The sequence below is a fragment of the Nicotiana attenuata genome, chromosome 5 (genome assembly GCF_001879085.1).
Source record: "Nicotiana attenuata strain UT chromosome 5, NIATTr2, whole genome shotgun sequence".
In the NCBI taxonomy this organism is placed as follows: Eukaryota; Viridiplantae; Streptophyta; class Magnoliopsida; order Solanales; family Solanaceae; genus Nicotiana; species Nicotiana attenuata.
The window spans coordinates 13154608-13175538 of NC_031993.1; the positions used below are offsets into that span (position 1 = coordinate 13154608).

The window sequence follows — 20931 nt, forward strand, 5'->3', positions numbered from 1 at the left end:
ATTTGTATGAGGAAGTTTATATGGAATTGCCTGAGGGATTTAGACAACAAGGTGAGCGGAAAGTCTACAAGTTAATGAAGTCCTTATATGGGCTTAAACAAGCCTCAAGATAGTAGAACATCAAGCTAACAGAAGCACTCCTAAGTGCAAGTTTTGTTCAAAGCAATAATGAATATTCCCTATTCACTCTGAAGAGCCAGGAAGAGGTAGTGATTGTCCTAGTCTATATGGATGATCTTCTTATCACAGGAAGCAGTGCAAGCTTGATTAAACAGGCCAAGAATATCCGACACCAGAAATTCAAAGTCAAGGACTTAGGAGAACTTAAGTACTTCCTGGGAATTGAAGTACTAAAATCTAAGGCTGGCATTTTGTTGAACTAGAGGAAGTATGTAGTGCAGCTCATCTCAGAGATGGGGTTAAGTGGAGCTAAGCCTGCTTGCACGCCCTTGGAGGCTAATGCAAAATTCACTTCAATGGAATATGATCAGGCAAATAAAGTCAAGGATGATTCCCTATTGCAGGAAATCAGTGCCTATCAAAGGCTAGTTGGCAAGCTACTGTATGTCACCATTACAAGACCTGACATCAATTATGCTATGCAAACCTTAAGTCAGTTCATGCAAAGGCCCAATAAGTCTCGTTGGAATGCTGCAGTTAGAGTTGTAAGGTACTTAAAAGGTGCACTAGGACAAGGAATCTTAATGGCTTCTGGTCACACATGGGAGTTAACATGCTGGTGTGACTCAGACTGGGCGGCATGTCCCAACACAAAAAGGTCAGTTACGGGTTATGTGATAAAGTTTGGGAGTTCCTTGGTGTCTTGGAAATCAAAGAAACAACAAATTGTGTCAATGAGCTCAACGGAAGCTGAGTACAGAAGCATGGCTGCTGCAACTGCTGAGATCATATGGTTACTTGGTTTGTTTAAAGATTTGGGTGTGAAGATTACATAGCCAGTGACAATCCTTAGTGATAGTAAGTCTGCTATTCAGATTGCAGCAAATCCGATACTACATGAATGGACAAAACACATAGAAATCGATTGTCATTTCATTATAGACAAGATCAAAGAAGGGGTAGTTCAAGCAATACATGTGAACACAAAGGAGCAGTATGCTGACTTTCTAACCAAAGGCTTAGGAACTGCTCAACATGTGCATATACTCGACAAGCTTGGAGTGCTTAACATTCTATACCCTCCACCTTGAGGGGGCATATTGTGATACAGAATAGCACATGTATTAGTCATGTGTCTTTCTGTTATGTGGAAGTTGTTAGTGAGTTGGTCAATAGTTAGTTGCTTAACTTAAATTAGTTGGATAGTTAGGTGTATAAATGTACCGACCATAATCTTCAATAGAACACTGATTCATTTCTTCTTCAGCTGACTCTCTCTCTCAATCTGCCATTGTTACACCTCCAAATCTCTTGCATTTCAGCAAAATCCATTGAACCATTTGCAAATAGCAATCAAGCCTGTTAATATCCCAGCTATTCGAACATAGTTAGCTTGCTTCTTCTTATGCTCCACATGTTTGAGCCAACATCTAGCATGTATTCTACCACCTCTCTTCTCAATGGTGGCTCTGCGCGACTTAGCCTCGTGGCAACAATTTGAGTAGCTTGGTGCCTTAGATTATCAATTTGGTAATAAGTCAGTGGGTGAGGTAATATAGAGTTGGCAATAAGGGTTGAGAGTACATAGTCAACATATTGAGTAGAGATGAACAAGAAAACCTCACAGCCAATTGAATTTCTCTCATCTTCTTTACACCTGTCGGTGTCAACACTATGAGAAGATTGAAACTGACAATTATCAGCACCTTGCAAATGACAATTTTAGCTCGGCAAGAGAGGATGCTTAAAATAAAACTGAAGAGATATGCAACAACAGTGCAATGTAACAGGAAGAATGATGAATTGGTTGATATCAAAAAATGCAAATACCATTATGCCAGATTGAAGCAAAAGGCCGTATAAATTCAAAATAAACACAACAATCAGCCAGAAAAGAAAATAGTTTTGCTCCTACAATTTGTGAAACAATTCAAAAAATTGATGAAGTTACGAAACTGCATAAGGAGACATGTGTTCCCTCAACAGAACGGTATGTTGTTACTTATCGTGCTATCTATCTTAAGGACGATGCTGAAGTAGTTATTTATACTCTTAAATTGATATGTGAATATAGAAAACTAGAATACTGGTGTTCATAAGATTAGCAGGACCTTATGCTGCTTCAATTCCAGTAGCACTTGTGAACTAATTATTTCTCATCTTTTGTTAGTACCAACTGTAATCCCATCCGGATCCTTTCACCATGAATCCCAAACTATGGTATTGTTGTACATGTAAACATTCTCGACATATTTGCTTTTGCGAAGCGACATCTCTTGCAGATCGCATCGTACTTTATATACTAAAGAATATTTGTAAATACATTGCAGGGGACCTATGTATCATGCGACGCGACCTATGTATATTTGTAAATGAAGGATCTGTTTATATGTGTTCTCAAAGCAGTAGAAATATACAAAACAATCTTCAACATGCAGGAACATATTTTTGGGTACAATACAGGTACATATTTTTTGGTTGTTATGAATTTTACAAGCATAACTAAAGCAGGAGTTAAAGGGTAAAAGACATATTATTATCTTCTGGACAACTTGGTATTAATTTTCGAAAATATATCAGAGTTTATAACTCGATGTTCGCATTTACATCTATGGGAGGCCGAGTTGACAGAAGCATCAATCGTTCAAAGGCCCCATACGTGGTTTCAGGATGAGTGGTCAAAATTATCATCACATTGGCTCTCTGTTGCCGGAAATTGAAAAAAAAAACACAATTTGCCCCGTTCTATATATATGATACTAAAAATGAGATGCATAACAGAATGAATAGTCTGCTCCATGAAGAAGTTGAATCTAAAATTGTTCAGGGCTTATCTGAAATGTTAGACGATAATAATATTTTGGCAAAAACATTTCGAATGGCAAGGGATGGATATAAACACTACAATTCTTATTTATAGTATTTTGTTTCTCATACGCGATCATGCTTCTAAAGTATTTATATTGAAATTGTCCAATGGCTGACATGAGTCTCCACATTTTTGTGAGATTGTATGACAATATAGTAAAAGGAGTGAGATTGAATGACATCATTCATGAACGCGCGAAGCGCGGGCAAATTACCTAGTTATTAATTTATAACTAGGTGACTTTAATTAAAAAGATTAAAATTTCGAACCCATAAGATTCAAATTTTGGCTCTGCCAAGCATGATGTACTAATGCCAATAAGAATATGGTTTGGACTAATCACTGAGGTTTATACATAACTTAGAACTATTGTTAGGAAAAGGAGTGAAATGGAAGAGCACGTAGAAGCATAGCGCAATTATGAAATGCATTTGATAAATACCAAAAGAAAGAAATGGAGTTAACTTACAAGCCTTTTAAGTTCTGCAGTTTTTAAAAGTATGTTTCATGCTGGTATATATCGTGATAGAATTATCCAAAGAAAAAAGAATAACAGAAAAATGAGACAATGCATGAAAGAAGAAGAATATAAGTTAAAATCTGAGAGAGAGAGAGAGAGAGAGAGAGAGAGAGAGATTAGAACAGACCAATCACTATCAAATTAAATCATAGTAGCACCTCCCAGATTTTATTGAAAAGAAATGATCATCCCTACTGATGATAAACTAATAAACAGAAAATATAAATGCTCCCATAACAAGATCAACAAGAATAAACTAAAGAAAAATTTAATTCAAAATCCACCACCAAATGCAACCATGCCTGCAAATCACAACAAGCTATCTGTTTTTGCAGGCAATCTCCTGAAGAAACTTAAGGGCACAGAAGGAAGTTTCTCTCTGAATCTTGGGTGCCTCATTGTATAGAACCCCATAATAGTCACCACAACTTTAAAAGGAGTGACATATAGTACTATTGAAGAAATCAAACAGAATATAAGAAAAAGAGCAGTAGCTCTAGGATCTCTCCAACTTAACAAGTTATAGAATCTCTCCCCTTGATTAGCTAAATCCCCTGCAACAGCTTGCATTCTTGATCCAATGCTTCTTAACCTATCATACCTCATTCTAACAACATCGATGTTTCGAGATGTTGGGAACGTGTCAAACTCCTCATCCAATTCATCCCAAGGAACTATTTCAGCTTGTGACAACTTGATATCCATGTGTGGTGGATTTCTTGGCCTCATTCTATAATTCCATGTCCCGATCAAGAAAAGAAGGACGAAGATGGCGCTTAAAATCAGCCTTGGGAAGCACACGAATTGAAAGAATATGATGTGCACTAGTACTGTTGCAAAAGGGTTCTTCCAAGTGCAAATCCCATTGAACCATTTGCAAATTGCAATCAAGCCTGTTAATATCCCAGCTATCCTAACATAGTTGGCTTTGCTTCTTCTTATACTCCACATGTTTGATCCCACGTCAAGCATGTATTCAACCACCTCTCTTCTCAATGGTGGCTCAGCGCGGCTTAGCCTCGTGGCAACAATTTGAGTAGCCTGGTGCCTTAGGTTGTCAATTTGGTAATAAGTCAGTGGGTGAAGGTAATGTAGAGTCGGTAATAAGGGTTGAGAGTACATTGCCAACATATTGAGTAAAGATGAACAAGAAAACCTCACAGCCAATTGAATTTCTCCCATCTTTTTCACCCCTGCTGGTGTCAACACTATGAGAGGATATGAATGAGTGTAAACTCTATCAGTCTCGAGTGTTGAGAGTCTAATCCTTACCTTCCCAATTTTTGAATCACTGACTTTGTCATTTTTATCTGCACCTTGCAAATGACAATTATCAAACACTCCAATTGTGATCACTGTACAAGGATCAAATACCTCCCAAGTGTATTGTTCATTCCATTTGGGATTGAAACTGTTGAGGATTGTTCTTGTCCTAATCCATTTTTGACCATATTTTGCCACACAATAAGCATCTGTAATCCCGCGGCCATCTCTATTCTTCATCGGGGATAAACCTTGAGCATTCAAGATTCCAAGTTCTAGTACCCCTATGCTTGGTTTCCACAACTCCTTGGATGTTGCCTTGAGATCACTACTATAATGTGTTAATTCATCAAGAACATGATATCCACCATCAAAAGATAGCCTCAAGTGAACCTTGCTGTTTAGTTTGGCAACTTTCTTGTTGCCATCTTCAGACACAACATCCTTCTCAAGACTATACCACTTACTAATTGGAGTACTAAAATCTAACCTTTTTTCGACATCTTGTAAAGGGATGACACACTTCCCAAGTTGTTCATCCTTATTTGGTGCCACCTTATCCTCCACACTCAAAACCAACTGATCCTCAAAAGGTTCTGCAGCTACAAACATCAAATCCTCATTCCATGTTGGGCAAACATTCTTACTCAAAGAAATCTTAGTCCTTAAAGCAACATTTCCTAGTGTAATCCTCGCGTAAATCTCCGGCTGCTGCCTGTTCTTGTTACTTAGCTGCAAATCTTGAGCTTCTATCACATTGACTCTCAGATACCAAAGTCTAGGTGATAAATAAACCTTAGATTTTATATTTGCAACACCATCACCATTTACTGCTGTAGCATCTAAATGTAAAGCTTCTGGAAATCCTTCATCAGCTTGTGTCCCTATCCAAACAGCCAACATTAACTCTCCTTTCACCTTTTCTCCCTTCCTATTCTCCAACCAGTACCATTGAGGAGCTAAAGGACTATCCGGGGGTACCCTTTTTGGCACCTCATTTACCTCAAAAACTACTCTTCCAATCAAACCATCATCATTACCACTAGTTCTTGATTTATCCTTCAAGCAAACTTCAAGAATTCTTGATTGAATCCGGTCCTTCAACACGACGAAAACTTGGTTCCAATCAGGACTAGACCTGTCTTCAAAGTGCAGAGTGAGACCTTTTAAGTTCCCAAGTTGCACTTCAACAAAAGGGTGAGGATTGCTATTGCCATCTTTTTTTAAAGGTAGCTCTTTGGCTTTCACTACCCTTATGTAGAGGTAATGCATTTGCTCAACGAGATCAAATGCTGTTCCAAGTCTGTCATTTGCAGTAACTCTTCCACCACCAAGAATTGGAGTAGTCTCCTTTAGATTAAAATCTTCATTTTCTGGTGGACAAAAGTTGTGATTTATTTGATTCCTGTTCTGGTTTTGATTTTGGCTTTGAATTTGGTTTTGGTTTTGGTTCTTGCTTTTGTTCTGTTGTTGGCCTGGATTTTGGTTCTTGTTCTGGTGTTGGCCTGGATTTTGGTTAGACATACTAGCAAGAACACAGCTTGAAACAATGTGAATGATGTTTGAAGAAAGACGCCACTATATTTCCTCAAAGAATGCAACGATCAGTTTATTTGAAAAGCCTCCGTATAAATAAAGATGGATTTATTGTATCTCCTAAGATTTTGGTAACTGATACAAATGCCAGCAATCACTTTCTTTTTCGAAAATATTTGAAAACGGAAAGAAACTTAAATTGGATTTTAAACGTTAGAATTAATTATTATTACTATTTGATTAAGGATGGATTCTGGTTCAGCAAGTAACTGATACCCCATGATTAGCTATAACATAATATAAAACAAAGTAAAATAGATAAAAATAGAAGCCAGAAGCAGAAAAATACAGAAGAAATACTTTGTACTCCATTAATTACTACTACTATTAGAGAGTACTTGTAGGGCATTAAATTTTATATTTATTTATATTTATAATTGTATTCAATATTTTTGGCGATTTGTATGTTTTCTGTTGTTGTTACATTGTTGTTACAGATCTTTTGTTTTTATGCCGAATGTCTCCCACAAACAGCCTCTCTACACTCATGGGTAGGGAAGGTAGAGAGGGGTAAGCTCTGCATACACTCTACCCTTACCAAATCCCACAAGTGAGATTATTACTGGTTTGTTGTTGTATTTTTGGCGATTTAGGTGTATATTTAGTAACAAAGTAATACTACTTTGATCAGTATTTTTGAGAAGTTTGAATTACCTAACAAATGAAAATGAAGAATTTATTTAGTATTTTTTTATTAGACACAAAAAAACATAGTGAAGATTTTCGCTAAAAATATATTATAATAAGAAGACGAACAGATGTTTCATTTCACCGGTAAAATCAGCTTGCTTTTTCATAGGGTTGTCCTCATTGCTCAATCCTCGAGTTGGGATTAGGATTAAATCAAATTAAAATTGAAGAAATTTATCTACCTTAAATGCATTGAAGGTGAATTTATTGTCCTCTTTAAATACCAACACTAAAGTTGTTAATTTATACAACAAATTAATTAGGCTCAAAATTCATCAATTCTATTTAACCGTTCAAATGTTTCTTCTTTGTTTGTTTTTTTCAAAGAACAAATAAGTAATTTGTAATTTAGGTAAAATAGGAACCATGTATTCTTGTTGGACATTAAATGGCTACATGCATACATTTCTTTCTGTTGACGAAGAATTTTGGGTAAATTTTAAAAATAGCCAGATTTATAACTGGTCGTTCAAAAATAGCCCAATTTTAAAAGTAATCGAAATTTAGCCACTTTTTATATAAAGATAAATCTGAGCGAAAACACTGTTCAAAACCCGGAAAATACTCCAGTATATTATGCTGGAGTTCCAGCATAAGTATACTTGAACTCCAACATATTATACTTGAGTTCCAGAATAAGTATGCTGAAACTCCAGCATAATATGATGGAGTTTCAGCATAAGTACACTAGAACTCAAGCACAATATACTGGAGTTCCAGCAAGTATATTGGTCCAGTATAATATACTGGAGTTTGGAGCACCAGTGCTCCAGTCTCCAGTATATTATACTGGAGCTAGCAAAGTCTACCGGTCCAGCATAATATGCTGGAGTTCATACACAAGTGCAGCGAACTCCAGTATATTATGTTGGACCGGTCTCTATTGCAGCAAAATAGTGGCTATTTTTCATTGACTTGGTAAACGCTGGTTATTTTTGATTGACCAGTCCGAAAACTGGCTATACCGTGCTATTTTTACAAGAATTTTGCTAATGGAGCTCCTCACCGTATGGAGGTTGGGCTTGTTTACCTATCATGTAGAGTTTTAGGCTTTTTTTACTTTTGGCCCGCGCAAGAAACTATTTATATTGGTAGCTAAAAATATGTATAAATTTTTTATAATTTTTGTATATAACATACAACACGTATATATATATATATACACACACACACACACACACGAAATTATACAAAAAATATTTTTTTTGGCTATTGTTTTGAGAGCGGTTGTACAATGTCATTTTCCCTGAAGTTTTTGGGAGATCTACGCAAGGAATTTTTACCTAATTTATACTATATTATAAACTTATTTACTCGTTTTAAAGAGATCACTTAATTACATTAGCATATACAATTTATCATTTATATAAACTCCAATCTTACCCATTTTTTCTCCCTCTTCTTCCTTTCCCAAATTTGTATCACACTTATTACGTCTCAAATACTGCAAAAAATCCACTAGTTGGAGAAACGTTGAAAGATATTAGTTGGTGAATTTTGGGCAGTTTTCGTCAGTTCAAATACTCAAACACCATGTCAAAATTCATGATTGTATTGCATAATGCAATTGGAGCTTTTGAAATCACGGAAAATCCGATATAATGGAGAAGAATAAGATTGGTTAGTTATCTTGAAACAGTAAAAAAAGAAACAACACCTATTAAAATCTCCACTGATAATTATTAAAAAGCTTTAAAGCTTTAAATTTAAAAATTAGATTTTGTGAAATTATTAATTGTTTAGATCAGGTATTGTTTCAAATAATTAAGAATATCCTTTGGAGTTTATATCTCAATTTTGAGAGAATTTATTAAAGATTCGACGTGATTTTAGTTAGAATTTTAGATTGAAACTATATATATATATATATATATATATATATANTAAAAGAGAAAAATACGGTAAAATACTTACCTTAAATCCAGAATTTAATCATGAAGGAAGTTCATGGAATAATTGACAATCATTATGCTCAATCCCAAAGCTTCTACTCAATTGGTTACAGTCTCGTGCTGATAACGTGTTATAAAATAATAAAAGAATAAGAATAATATTGCAGAGAAAAGTAGAGAGAGAGAATTCTTATTGATTTGGGATGAATTACAATGGAATAGAATCATCTATTTATAGGGAGAGGGTGACTTAGCCACCAAGTAATAAACCCTAGAATCTCTCTAAATATAGACATTCACCATAAATAAAATTCTATTTATAGCAGTCCTTATTTCCTTTTTATTATTTTGAGAATGACCTTTGGCCCTACTCATACGTAGTCTTAATAGTACGTGCCTTGTTATTTCCTTTTTATTATTGTTGACACTCCTCCGCCGTATTGATAAATTTTATGCTACTAGTCTTATAATACGCGCGTTGCGCGTGTATTTTATGTTGATGAATATAAATTTTTAAAAAGATAAATTTTTGTTAAAATTAACTTACTCAACTTGTATAATTTATCTTATTGTGATTATATTCCTATATATTAGGATTTCCTGTATAGTTTAAATAGAAAAGATTTAATAATAAAAATTTAAGTTAATTTCAACGTCCTGAATATTAGAAAGTTACAATTAAGCAATAATTTTGTCCAATGTGAAATTTATTATTAAATCATAAAAAGGTTGATCAATTTTGCATTGAAGTTTCGTGCTTTTATAATAATCTAAAGTAATAGAGAAGACAAAAAAAAAAAGTAAAATAGTTCTTAGAAGAAATTACTTATTTGATGTTAAAAATAATTTTGTTCATCGTGAATACAATTAGAGTGTCATTAGGATGTCACTTAATTCTGAAAACTATGAACGCCTACAATTTTGTACTAACATACCAAGTAATTGACTTGTTAAACATTTAGTTAAGGTACTTTTAATCAATTTTAAAGTCCTAAATTTTAGGTATCTAGTTTAAATAAGGAAAGAATTAATAACGAATTTCAATGAACTTTGATGTCTTAAATATTAGGAAATACTTAATTGACTATTTTATCTAGTGTGAACTCTATTTTTAAAGGGTAAAAAAGGCGAACAATATTTCACTAAGGGCCTTCGTGCTTTTAATATAGTATATAGTATAGATATAGATAGATAATTTAATTTTAAATTTTCTAGTTTACTCTTAAGAAGATAATTTGTAGCTGCATAAATATCTGTGTCTTATTTTAGATCATAAATTTTAAAAGTTTTTCTTCTTTCTTAAACTTCGTGCTCAGTGGCCAAAAGAGTAAAAATCAGTGTTTCTTAAAGAAATAAACAAAGATTAATAAGCAAAGTTTTAGTTGATTTCAAAGTCCTAAAGTATTAAATATAATTAAATAATATTTTTTCCTAGGAGAAATATATGTTTATAGGATAAAAAAATCGATCAAAAATATATTTCGTGTTGAAGTTTCATTAAAAACAAATTTTGCAAAATTTTAATCGTTACTCTTTAAAAATAAATTTTATGCTGGATAAAATTGTATCATATATTTTAGAGAATAAGAAATTATTTTAAATGGATAAAATAATTACAATACAATTTATTGTTATTAATTTCAATATAAAAATTAGAGCATCTTATATACCCTTCACTTATCCAATATTCTAACTGAGCTTTTGATTTGATACATGTATATATTACAATACGTTAAAAAAATACGTAAAAAAAATATATTGTAGCATTCTTTACCACTACAAACTATTATTATTTTCAAATATTGACATGTCGTTTGTAAATTTACTTAAAGATATTTTCTTACTGATCTGCCTTTTAAGTTTGGTTTAGAATTTTCTTAGTCAACTTCAATAATTAAAGTCTTAAGATTGATCTATTTTTATGGGTAAATATCTAATGTACGTGTAGGAGAGAAGTTATATTAATTTAGACAGTTAAAATAAGAAACATTTTTATGTAACCTAAATATTAGGAGTTTATTCAAAGTTCAAATAAGGAAAATTTAATAATCAAAATTTTAGCTAATTTTAAAGTCCTAAATATTAGGAAATTAACTTAAATTACATTATTGTCCCATGTAAAGTTTATTTTTGAAGGGTAAAAAAGGCGAACGACATTTCGCTAAGGGCTTTCGTGCTTTTAATATAGTATAGATAGATTTAAATATATAGTCATTAAGTACTATCCACAATATTAGGTAGAGTGGTTAATGTGGATTTGGCCGTTTGGCTGACCCATCATATCTTGTGATTATTGGGATGAGCTAAGATTTTTGGAGCCCATCTATGAATGGAGTACTCTCTAAGAATGAGGCTTTTTTGGCCCGACTCAAGCAAGCCCGGTCCGCCTTGAGACTTGAATGAGGTTGGTCTGGGTCGGCTCGTGGACACAGTAAAAGAAAAATTTAATTACTATTATTAGTTCTTAAAATTTATTAATTTTTTAATATTTAACTAATTAACATAGTATATAAATTGGAGATGTAGATGGAAATGAAAACGTTAAGATAACCTGTCACAAGCATACTAAGATAAGCTTGATGTGCTGGTGTTAAATATGCTATAAGTGTCATGTTTTTTTTTTTTTAATATTTTGTTTTGAATTTTGATTTTGAATGAATGAAATATTGTCGTTTATTTTGTATCTCATTATAATCTATTGAATCAATCTCAAAGTGCTTTAATTTTGCAAAAGCTTTCCATCCAAAAAATATCTAAAGCTTTTAGCTTTGATCATTTGACGTCGAGTGAAATGGTTCCTTGCTGAATAAAATTAAAGCTCCACTATACCCCAGGAAAGATCAAATATTGGCCGAATGCCAATCCTCATGCTTTGAAAGAGTAAACAAGTAAGATATTTTTTGACCTGTAAATATTATTATTATTAATATTAATTATTTAATTTGTTTTTTGCATTTTAGGTAGAACTTAAAATTTAAAAATATGAACAATTTTTAAAACATGATGGGGCTAGCTTGTGGGAAGTTATGGCCCACGAAGGACAAGGCTAAACTAACCATCTTAAGGCCTATTGAAATGAGGAAGTGCACGGTTAGCCACTAATAACATATGTATTTACTTTTAAGTCACTGTTTAAAATGTCTTTAGTCTTTAGCCACTGCTTTAATAAACTTTAACTGGCCGGACGAAAATACACTTCTGCTCGTGTCTTTAACTTTTGAACTTAACTTCAGGACTACATGTCCTTAACTTTTGAACTTGTAACTCTAAGTTCAGGACTTCAGGACTACATGTCCTTAACTTTTGAACTTAACTTCAGGACTATATGTCCTTAACTTTTGAACTTAACTTCAGGACTACATGTCCTTAACTTTTGAACTTGTAACTGTAAGTTCAGGACCAAGTGTCCTTAACTTTTGAGCTTGTTAGTCTAAGTTTAAGACCTATTGTCCTTAACTGTTGGGCTTCTTAGCCTAGGTTCAGGACCTATTATCCTTAACTTTTGAGCTTGTTAGTCTAAGTTAAGGACTTCAGGACCTATTGTCCTTAAATTTTGAACTTGTAACTGTAAGTTCAGGACCTATTGTCCTTAACTTTTGAGCTTGTTAGTCTAAGTTCAGGACTTCAGGACCTATTGTCATTAACTTTTGAACTTGTAAGTCTAAGTTCAGGACCAAGTGTCCTTAACTTTTAAGCTTCTTACTCTAAGTTCAGGACCTATTGTCCTTAACTTTTGGGCTTCTTAGCCTAAGTTCAGGACCTAGGTATTAAGCTCAATGTGAAAAGACAGAGGGCCCAATAAACTAATCATTTACTAATTAAATATTATCTACACTTAAATAGGTCATGGATTGTTAGCTAAAAAAAAGAATTAATTATAACTTTTTAATGTACCAAGGATAATAATGTTCTAATTTGTTCCTATTCGATAGCCAAACAAGACCTATTCCTCTCTCATAGTCTCTTCTGTTCCATAGCACCAAGACTCAGAAATTGGGTGTCACGTGAAAACTGCCATTTTCAAGGACTATCTCCTGGTTTCTGGTACTCCGACCGGCGAATTAGCCGTTTTCGACGAACCCATTATGGAGAAAGAGCCTCACAGACGGCGGCACAGTTCTTCTCCATAACATGAAAGAGATAAAAGAAAGGGTAACACAGTCTTTTCATATTAATTTTAATGGACTAGTAGCTACTATTGCTAAGCATTGAAAATGCTGGATAAAAAGTAAATACCACTTTAAAAAGTGGCTATTCCATACAATTTTTTACTATTGAAATGGTGGCCTGGCCCGACAAAAACTGGCTCGTCAAATGCCGAGACTTGCCTAGGCCCATATCTACAACTCTAATATTAAGGTCAACTGATACAATCAAACCTCTCTATAACAATTGTTTGTTCCGAATATTTTTGAATATTATAGCGAATTGCTGTTATAGAAAATATATATTATAATAGAACATGAGATTTGGTTCCGGAAAAATTTGGCTTTTATAGAGAAGTGCTGTTATATAAAGATGTTGTTATAAAGAGATCTGACTGTATTTGAAATTCATTTCTATTTTTTCTAACCTCCCCCTCCTTTACATATCACGAGCCAAATAGAAAGGAATTATGTTGTTACAAACTGGGGGTAAGCGCATAAATAGCCATTCTCAGGAAAGAGATTAGCCAATAATTATTTTGTCCTGAAATTTTAAACTAAAAATCTTAACTTCAGGACAATTCGGGACGTTGTTGTCCTGAAAATTTGAACTAGAAATAATGGAATTCAAGAAGTACTGGCTAATTCTTAAATAGAAGCCCTTTAGAATGGCTACCCGATGTCATTTCTACTACAAGTTGGGATGACATTATTTTTAAACGGATAGAAAAGCACGTTAACGAGGGAAAAGAAATCATAACTAGCCATATTTACAACTGGTAAATTGAAAAATAGCCACAATTTTAAAAGTAATTGAAGTTTAGCCATTTTTCTTGTAAAGATAAAAATTGAACAAAAACACTCTTAAAAATTCGAAAATATTCCAGCATAATATGTTGGAGTTCGAATTTTTTACATATGAGTTTCCGCATAATATGGTGGAACTTTCTTTGTGCTGAAGTTCCAACATAATATGCTGGAAGTTTATACGCAATAGCTCCATAATCCCGCATATTATGCTGGAACTTTCTGTGTTTCAGCAAAATATTAGTTATTTTTCAATGACTTTGCAAGTACTGACTATTTTTAAATTATCAATCCGAAAATAGCTAGTCCGGGCTTTTTTTATGTAAACGAGGCCAACATTTGGCCTTAACGAAAACAGAAGTGGCAGCAGCGTAAATAACCAAAGCCAGCCAGTCCTTTTCTGGAAACCAAAAGCGTCCGTCATTTTCTTTTAAGTTTTTTTAGCTGTATTGGCGCCAGTTTCTCCCGCGGTTTAACCTCACAAAATTTGGAAACCTTAAAAACCCTATCAACCGTACAATACTAGAATCAAGAACTGAAGAGCCGAAGTTAGGTCACCGGAAAATCTTCAGAACCTTAAAATTTTCGCTGCGAATCGTTGGCTGCTAATTAATAGGAAGAATGTTTTATTCGCATACATTCTTGGGACGAAAGGGTCCATTAGGGACAGTATGGTGCGCAGCACACTTGCAAAAGTTGAAGAAGCCTCATTATATTTCCACTCACATTCCCTCCACTGTTGGTAATTTCTTCTTGAAAATTTGCCCCCTTTTTATTTGCCTAACTGATATAATGGGTTGCTTTTCTTTTTCCGAGTTTTCTTTAAAACAAAATCTATTTTCCTAATTTCATGTGGTTGATATGTGATTCTTGTTTTGCTGATATCAGTTGGGACTTTTATAAATTTTATTTGAGATAAATTTTTACTCTTTTACATCTTTTAGTTGAGAAATTTATCCATTTTATGTATCTAATGTTATTTTTCTTGCTGGAAAATTTATCTCTTTTTATTTGCCTAGCTGCAGAATTCTCTCTTTTTATTCTCAGATTTGATGAGTTTCTTTTCCTTATTTTGGTTGCTGAACTATTTTTCCTTCTTTTATTATTCAATTTGTTTTTTTTTTAAATGTCAGTTGGGACCTTTTTGTTAGATAAAGATTTATTATTTTCGATTAAAGATTGGTTCTTTTGATTAAATATTGGGATTTGGTGTGATATAGAGGTTTGTCATTTGCTAAGATGAATTGATTTCTATTTCAGTGGAGGCTTTTGTGTTTCTGTTTCTAGTCACGATAGTTGAAGCTTGGATAAATCTCTGCTTATGCACTATCTATTGTCAACTGTGTTGTGCCAGTTATTCATTGTTCATTTTAAAGGTGGTTAGATGATAATTTGCATTTCGATCCTGATATTTAAGTGTAGTAAAATTGACTATGAAGAGTAAAAATCCATGCTTTCACATATGCTTATGATTGAACTAAGAGAAAGTGTGAACTTCTTTAAGAGGATTGCTAAGCACAAAAAATCGGAACTTGAACTTAGAAACTATATCAACTCTTGAAATCTAGGAAAGTAGGAGAGAACAATTGTTTTCGTCAAACAAATAAAATGAGGTTCATTAAAATCTTTATCTAACAATCGCGATTTAAGAATGTAGTGGATTTATATTCTTTGGGAAATTAAATCTTCTGCATATGTATGCTAATTTTAATGGTTCAAATGTTGCTTTAGTTCTGGTATATGCCAAACGCACTTTGTTTTTTAGTCCTTGATGCCTCTTAGTAGCTTGACTGCTATGCAGTCATAGTAATAAATTATTACTATGTCTTTTGCTGCTTGCAAAATTTGTTTCATTTTTTGGAATTTATTATCATCACTTATCTCACTGATGTCTTATACAAAGCTTTTCGTGCACTTATATGTTGCTAGTTTGTGGTTAAAGCAGGATTTCATTAAAACCCCTGGAAAAGATGTATAACAGTTTTACAATTTACCTTATCAAAAAAAGATGTATAACAGTTTGACATAAGTTGCTCTACACAAAAATATAGCAGTAGCTTTGATATCCATATGCTATTTTTTCTTTAAATCTGTAATCAATAATACTGTTGCTTATTTGTTGAAATCTATTTCCAGAACGCATCATGTATCCTGATGTACCTATTGCACTGCGAATGTCTGGTCACCTTCTGTTTGGAGTTGTTCGGATATACTCAAAGCAAGTTGAATACTTTTCCGATGACTGCAAAAACTTACAAGCTGTGTTATTTAAGGCCTTTTCTTCTTCAAATGTCAATCTGCCGGCAGATGCCACTCATGCACCATACCACTCCATTACTTTACCAGAAACATTTGAACTTGATGCCTTAGTTTTTGATGAAGATCTTGACCTGAATAGGTATTCTTTCATTTTACCTTTTTGATTGTCAGCTAGAATCTGTAGTTAGTCACCCGTGCATTTTGATTTCCAGGTTCGAGGATACTCATCTTAAAAGTTATGAAGAGATAACTTTGGAAGGTACATATTATGTTGTTTACTTTAATTCTTTCTTTATATCTTTTTCTGTTTCATTTTCAATTGAACTTTTAGTTCTGAAATTCTCTTTTTTGTTTACTTTAATTCTTTCTTTATATCTTTTTCTGTTTCATTTTCAATTGAACTTTTAGTTCTGAAATTCTCTTTTGCACAGATCAAATTCTAACGCGTGAAGATCAGTATGTAGCTATTTTCATTGATGAGGTGGGTTTATCTTTTGCTTCATATTATCAAGGGAAATATAGATTTATTCACTTAAGTTGCAACACCAGTTTGACTTGAAGTATTCTTCACAGGACATAGCAAAGAGTTTGTCAAAATCAGGTGAAGTTTTTGGATCAGGTGCCATGCCTATGGAGATAGAGTACGGATCTAATTGACTGTAAATGTAGATTGTTTCCATTTATTTCCAAGATTTATAATAGATGTTTCTTTGATGCTGTAGTTCTGAACCTTCAAATCCAGATGGAACTGCTGCTCAATCCCTAAATTCTTCCCCTACGAATCAGTCAAGACTAAACAGAGAAACTGTTCGTAATGACATTCCTCAAGATATTCCAGAAATTGAAATCATGCGCGATGCTGTCCATGATCATAGTTTTGATCATGTTCCCTCGTGGTCTGACCAAGGGAATGATGTGATGGAACCAGATAAAATTCTGGAGGAACAGATCATGAGAGAGAAGGAAACTACAAGCCCAATTGTAGAAGAGATGGGGGCCCCTGAGGGGCATTCTATCCCGTCTCAACAATGGCAAGAACCACCTTCTGCCACTTCAGTGGAGGCTCACGAATTTGCTGATCCACAAATGTCATTTGGTGGGTGCAGGAGTCTTTATTCTTAAACTGAAATTACTCATAGGTCATATATATACTCTAATACGGAACTCCTTTTCATTGAATTCAGGGCATCAGTCACCTGATTTAGCACTTCGATCAACACCTCCTCCTGAGATGCCAAAAGCAAGGGGAAGAAAGCGAAAGCTACTCAAATATGATAAGGAATTAGTATTGTCGAATAAGTATGTTAATGTTCTGTCATCGTTAATACTAATATATATGTTTTCAACCATTAGTCTTTCTGACAACGTATCATGTTCAACACTACAGAAAGATGAGAAGGGATCTAGAAGATACCAGTGATGTAGTACGCCAAAAAAACAATGCTCCATTTTCTCGTCTGGACATCTGGAAACAAAACAATAGACTAAGAAAAGATGGAATTTTATTTGAGCCTTTAATAACTGGTGGGTGTCTCATAGTTACTATTTTTATGAGTCTGAATGTCCTCCAACTGACTCTCAGCTTCTGTAATTTTTGGTAGGATTATGTGATGATCTCTGTAATATCTACAAGGAAGATTTCATTTCAGCAAAAGTCAAGACGGCTTCCCCACAGGATGATCATGCAGAACCCAGCAATAACCAATCCCCTCCACCTGGGAATGATCTTCCGGTGGAAATTGAAAGACTGCGTGATAACCAAGACTTTGCAAGCACCAATTTTTTGTCTGAAATTTTGCCTTCACCAAATAAGTCCATTTCCTCTCCACTAATGTCCATGCCTTCTACAAGCAGAAGAGATGATTTCACTCCTGCTACTACAACTTTTGAGACAGAATCAAGTCAAATGGGAAGAACGATGGAGAGTGAGATGCTCCCTACGCCCGACCCAGCAGCATTTACTGGGTATGTTGGTTCTGATATGGAGACCCCTTCAACATGGTATGGAGAGGAACTAGGCGTGGAGAATACCATTCTGTCTGATATTCCTGAGTTTGACAATTCTGTTGGGGTATGTTCGATCATGCTTTATTCCCTATTAAAATAGTGAAGCATGAATCTAATTTGATCATTATCTGGATAACTGTTTCAGCAGATTATTATCGTCTAGAGTAACTTCATTAGACCCAGAATACATATTTAAATCTATTTTAGGCTTGGATTTGTAAAGAGAGTTAGACTTCTACCTTTGGTGTGAGTGGAAGCTTATAGTTCATATTTGAATGTTCCAGCTGTCACTTTCATTCTATGCTGTGGCGGAGGTAAGTGTGTTGAAGGGTGTTCAATTGAATCCCCTTCGTTAGAAACTACACTATACAAATAGGGTAAAAACAAACTTTTTGGCATATTCAAATTGTTGAGTCTCCTTGATAATTAAGTGTATTTACTCACCCTTCAAGTTTGCATTTTTTTCTTTTGAATCCCCTTGTTAGGATTCCTGGCTCCTTCATTGATTCTGTGGTCAAATTGTTGAGTCGAAATGACAATTCACTTTAGTTCTTCCCCGTTTTGCATCTGATAAGTTGCTGAATACCAATGCAGGATCTAAGTTTTCTAGAACAAGATGACAACACTCCTATTGGTGAGCTAAGAACCTCTTTTTCCCTTTTTAAGTTTAAGGGTTTGTCGTAATTTGGATAATGTTGGTCAATGTTATGTGCTACTGTCTGCAGCATCATATTACTGGATTTTTATTTGTTTATTTATGATGTAACATATGCCTAAGGCTTGTATATCCATATGCTAAAGCAGGACTTCGAGGAACTCCCTCGTCAAGTAAGCAAGGGGGAACACCACAGTTTGATACATTATCTGCCAGAACAAGGTAGCACTCGATTAAAATTATTATACCTTATATTGATTTACTTTGCAAGACAGTCTTTTAAGTTTTAACACTATGATTGCAGAGCTGTGGCTCAATATTTGAAGGGGCAGTCACCAGCAACCCCCATCTCAGAAGATACTGGAGATCTCAGCCTAAATGCAATTTTAGAAGGCAAAAAGAGAACAATATGTGCTCGAATGTTTTTTGAGACTCTGGTAAGTCTTCTATTATATTTCCGTGATTAATTGCTCTTACTTACTGATGCAATTTAGTTCCAAATATTGGGTATCTTAAGGTCTTCTAATATCCAACCAATATCATTTATTAATTTTTAACTCTTTGTTGGTGTTTTATTGAGTCAAAAAAAAGGTGTATGCATAAGATTCTCTTTTTAGTTGCATATATGATATGCTTTATTGCTTAATCAATCATCATATTTGGTATGATATGTATATATTGTTTGAGGAACTATTTCAGCAGATCTTTACTAACTGTCTTGTGGAAATTGATTCCAGGTGTTGGAGAATTGTGGACTTGTACATGCGAATCAAAATGAACCTTATGGTGATATAACTTTGAAAGTGACTTCCAAACTGAAGGAACAATTTTCAAGCTAAGGCCATTGCGTAGATCTATATATATAGAATAGAGGTAAAACTTTTATTCCTAATTTTGACTGCATCTTTTATAATGTTTAAAGAAGTTACTGTCAATACAGAGAAGATTAAGAGGTAGATTTTTCGCAAGGCTTCACATGGTATGAGCTAAAGATAAATCGAAACTAAAGCATCGACGTCATTGCTCTTCCTCCGTACATAAACATGTACTGGGACTAAAATGGTCTTAACTCTATCCAAAAAATTGGAAGTATCAAGCGAGTGACTTGAGTGATTGAGATTCTACTTTCTTTTAAGTCAATGAAGTGGGTTGAGAACCTGCGGTCTCAGGTTCTAATCCTAGTGGAGACAAAAACACTAGATGATTTCTTCCCTTTCTGTCCAAGTCGTGAAGAATAGAAGCTGGTAGGAGGTAGCAGGTAACCCGTGCAATTGGTCGAGGTGCACGCAAGCTGACCCAGACACCATGGTTATCAAATAAAGGAAAAAAGTTTTCCTCTCGATTGCTCTGTCTGTCTTTCTCTGACTTCCCTGGAGTAGGGGCATTCATGCATTATGGAATATCTTATTAGACATAAAGAGCACTCCAATAGTCTTATTGTGCCTCTAAAGCAGACACATATGCACAAATTGTATAATGTATCATATATAAATGTGATTTTCCTTCTGTAATGCAGTTAAATTACTGTATAGCATTGCATAAGTCTTAAACTTTTTTGGATTGCATTTTGAATAAGCTCTTCTATTTGGTGTCTTTAGCATAAATGTTTTTTGGTTGTTATTAGTATAACAAATCAAAATGTGATCTTGTTCTTTGAAATGCAGTTAAATCATTGTACAGAGATGCAACGTTGAATAGCTTAATGAAGATATATAACCTCAGCCATTCAATGACTCAACAGTAGCTTCATGATTATCGCCCCAGCAAGGAAATTAGCATTGTGCTGCTCCTCTATGAAGTCTCTCTGCCTTATGATTTTAATTTATTTTTTTCACAGTTTTTATCCTTTTAGGTATAGTTCCCTTTCTTTTTCTTTTTCCTTGTTTTTAGAACTTATTGTATGTTCTGTCAAAGCAATAAGTGTTCTATTTTGATGAATTTCAAAGAGTTTAACTGACATATTATACTAAAATTTGATCTCGCATCTTAAACCTATAGCCGAGCCTCCTTTCCTTCTAAGTCTTGAAGTTCTTTTCCTCTTGATCTCTTATACAAATGCGTCAAAACGCAAAATAACATACACTATTTTTCTCTACTTATATGTAATT

General features: G+C 34.1%; 3 protein-coding genes across 3 annotated transcripts; 2 read left to right on the forward strand and 1 right to left on the reverse strand.

The window, feature by feature from the left end:
• LOC109225979 (uncharacterized mitochondrial protein AtMg00810-like) lies at window positions 414–956 on the forward strand. The gene has a single exon (XM_019390783.1). The coding sequence runs from the start codon at window positions 414–416 to the stop codon at window positions 954–956; it is 543 nt and encodes a 180-aa protein (XP_019246328.1).
• LOC109225980 (FT-interacting protein 1-like) lies at window positions 3819–6296 on the reverse strand. Its single transcript, XM_019390784.1, has one exon. The coding sequence runs from the start codon at window positions 6294–6296 to the stop codon at window positions 3819–3821; it is 2478 nt and encodes an 825-aa protein (XP_019246329.1).
• On the forward strand, window positions 14373–20818 carry LOC109225328 (sister chromatid cohesion 1 protein 3). Its single transcript, XM_019389951.1, has 14 exons — window positions 14373–14644; window positions 16039–16300; window positions 16374–16420; window positions 16593–16642; window positions 16735–16802; window positions 16884–17257; window positions 17346–17460; window positions 17549–17685; window positions 17763–18232; window positions 18763–18802; window positions 18973–19045; window positions 19128–19260; window positions 19561–19696; window positions 20488–20818. The coding sequence occupies exons 1-13, from the start codon at window positions 14524–14526 to the stop codon at window positions 19660–19662; spliced, it is 1992 nt and encodes a 663-aa protein (XP_019245496.1). The 5' UTR covers window positions 14373–14523; the 3' UTR covers window positions 19663–19696; window positions 20488–20818.

What these genes read in the sequence shown, in the direction of transcription:
- LOC109225979 (XM_019390783.1), top strand. Translation starts at nt 414, where the DNA reads ATGGGGTTAAGTGGAGCTAAGCCTGCTTGCACGCCCTTGGAGGCTAAT.
- LOC109225328 (XM_019389951.1), top strand. Translation starts at nt 14,524, where the DNA reads ATGTTTTATTCGCATACATTCTTGGGACGAAAGGGTCCATTAGGGACA. An exon ending in GAAGATCTTGACCTGAATAG is followed by an intron (nt 16,301 to 16,373) that starts GTATTCTTTCAT and finishes TTTGATTTCCAG; the next exon opens with GTTCGAGGATACTCATCTTA. An exon ending in GCCATGCCTATGGAGATAGA is followed by an intron (nt 16,803 to 16,883) that starts GTACGGATCTAA and finishes TTGATGCTGTAG; the next exon opens with TTCTGAACCTTCAAATCCAG.
- LOC109225980 (XM_019390784.1), bottom strand. Translation starts at nt 6,296, where the DNA reads ATGTCTAACCAAAATCCAGGCCAACACCAGAACAAGAACCAAAATCCA.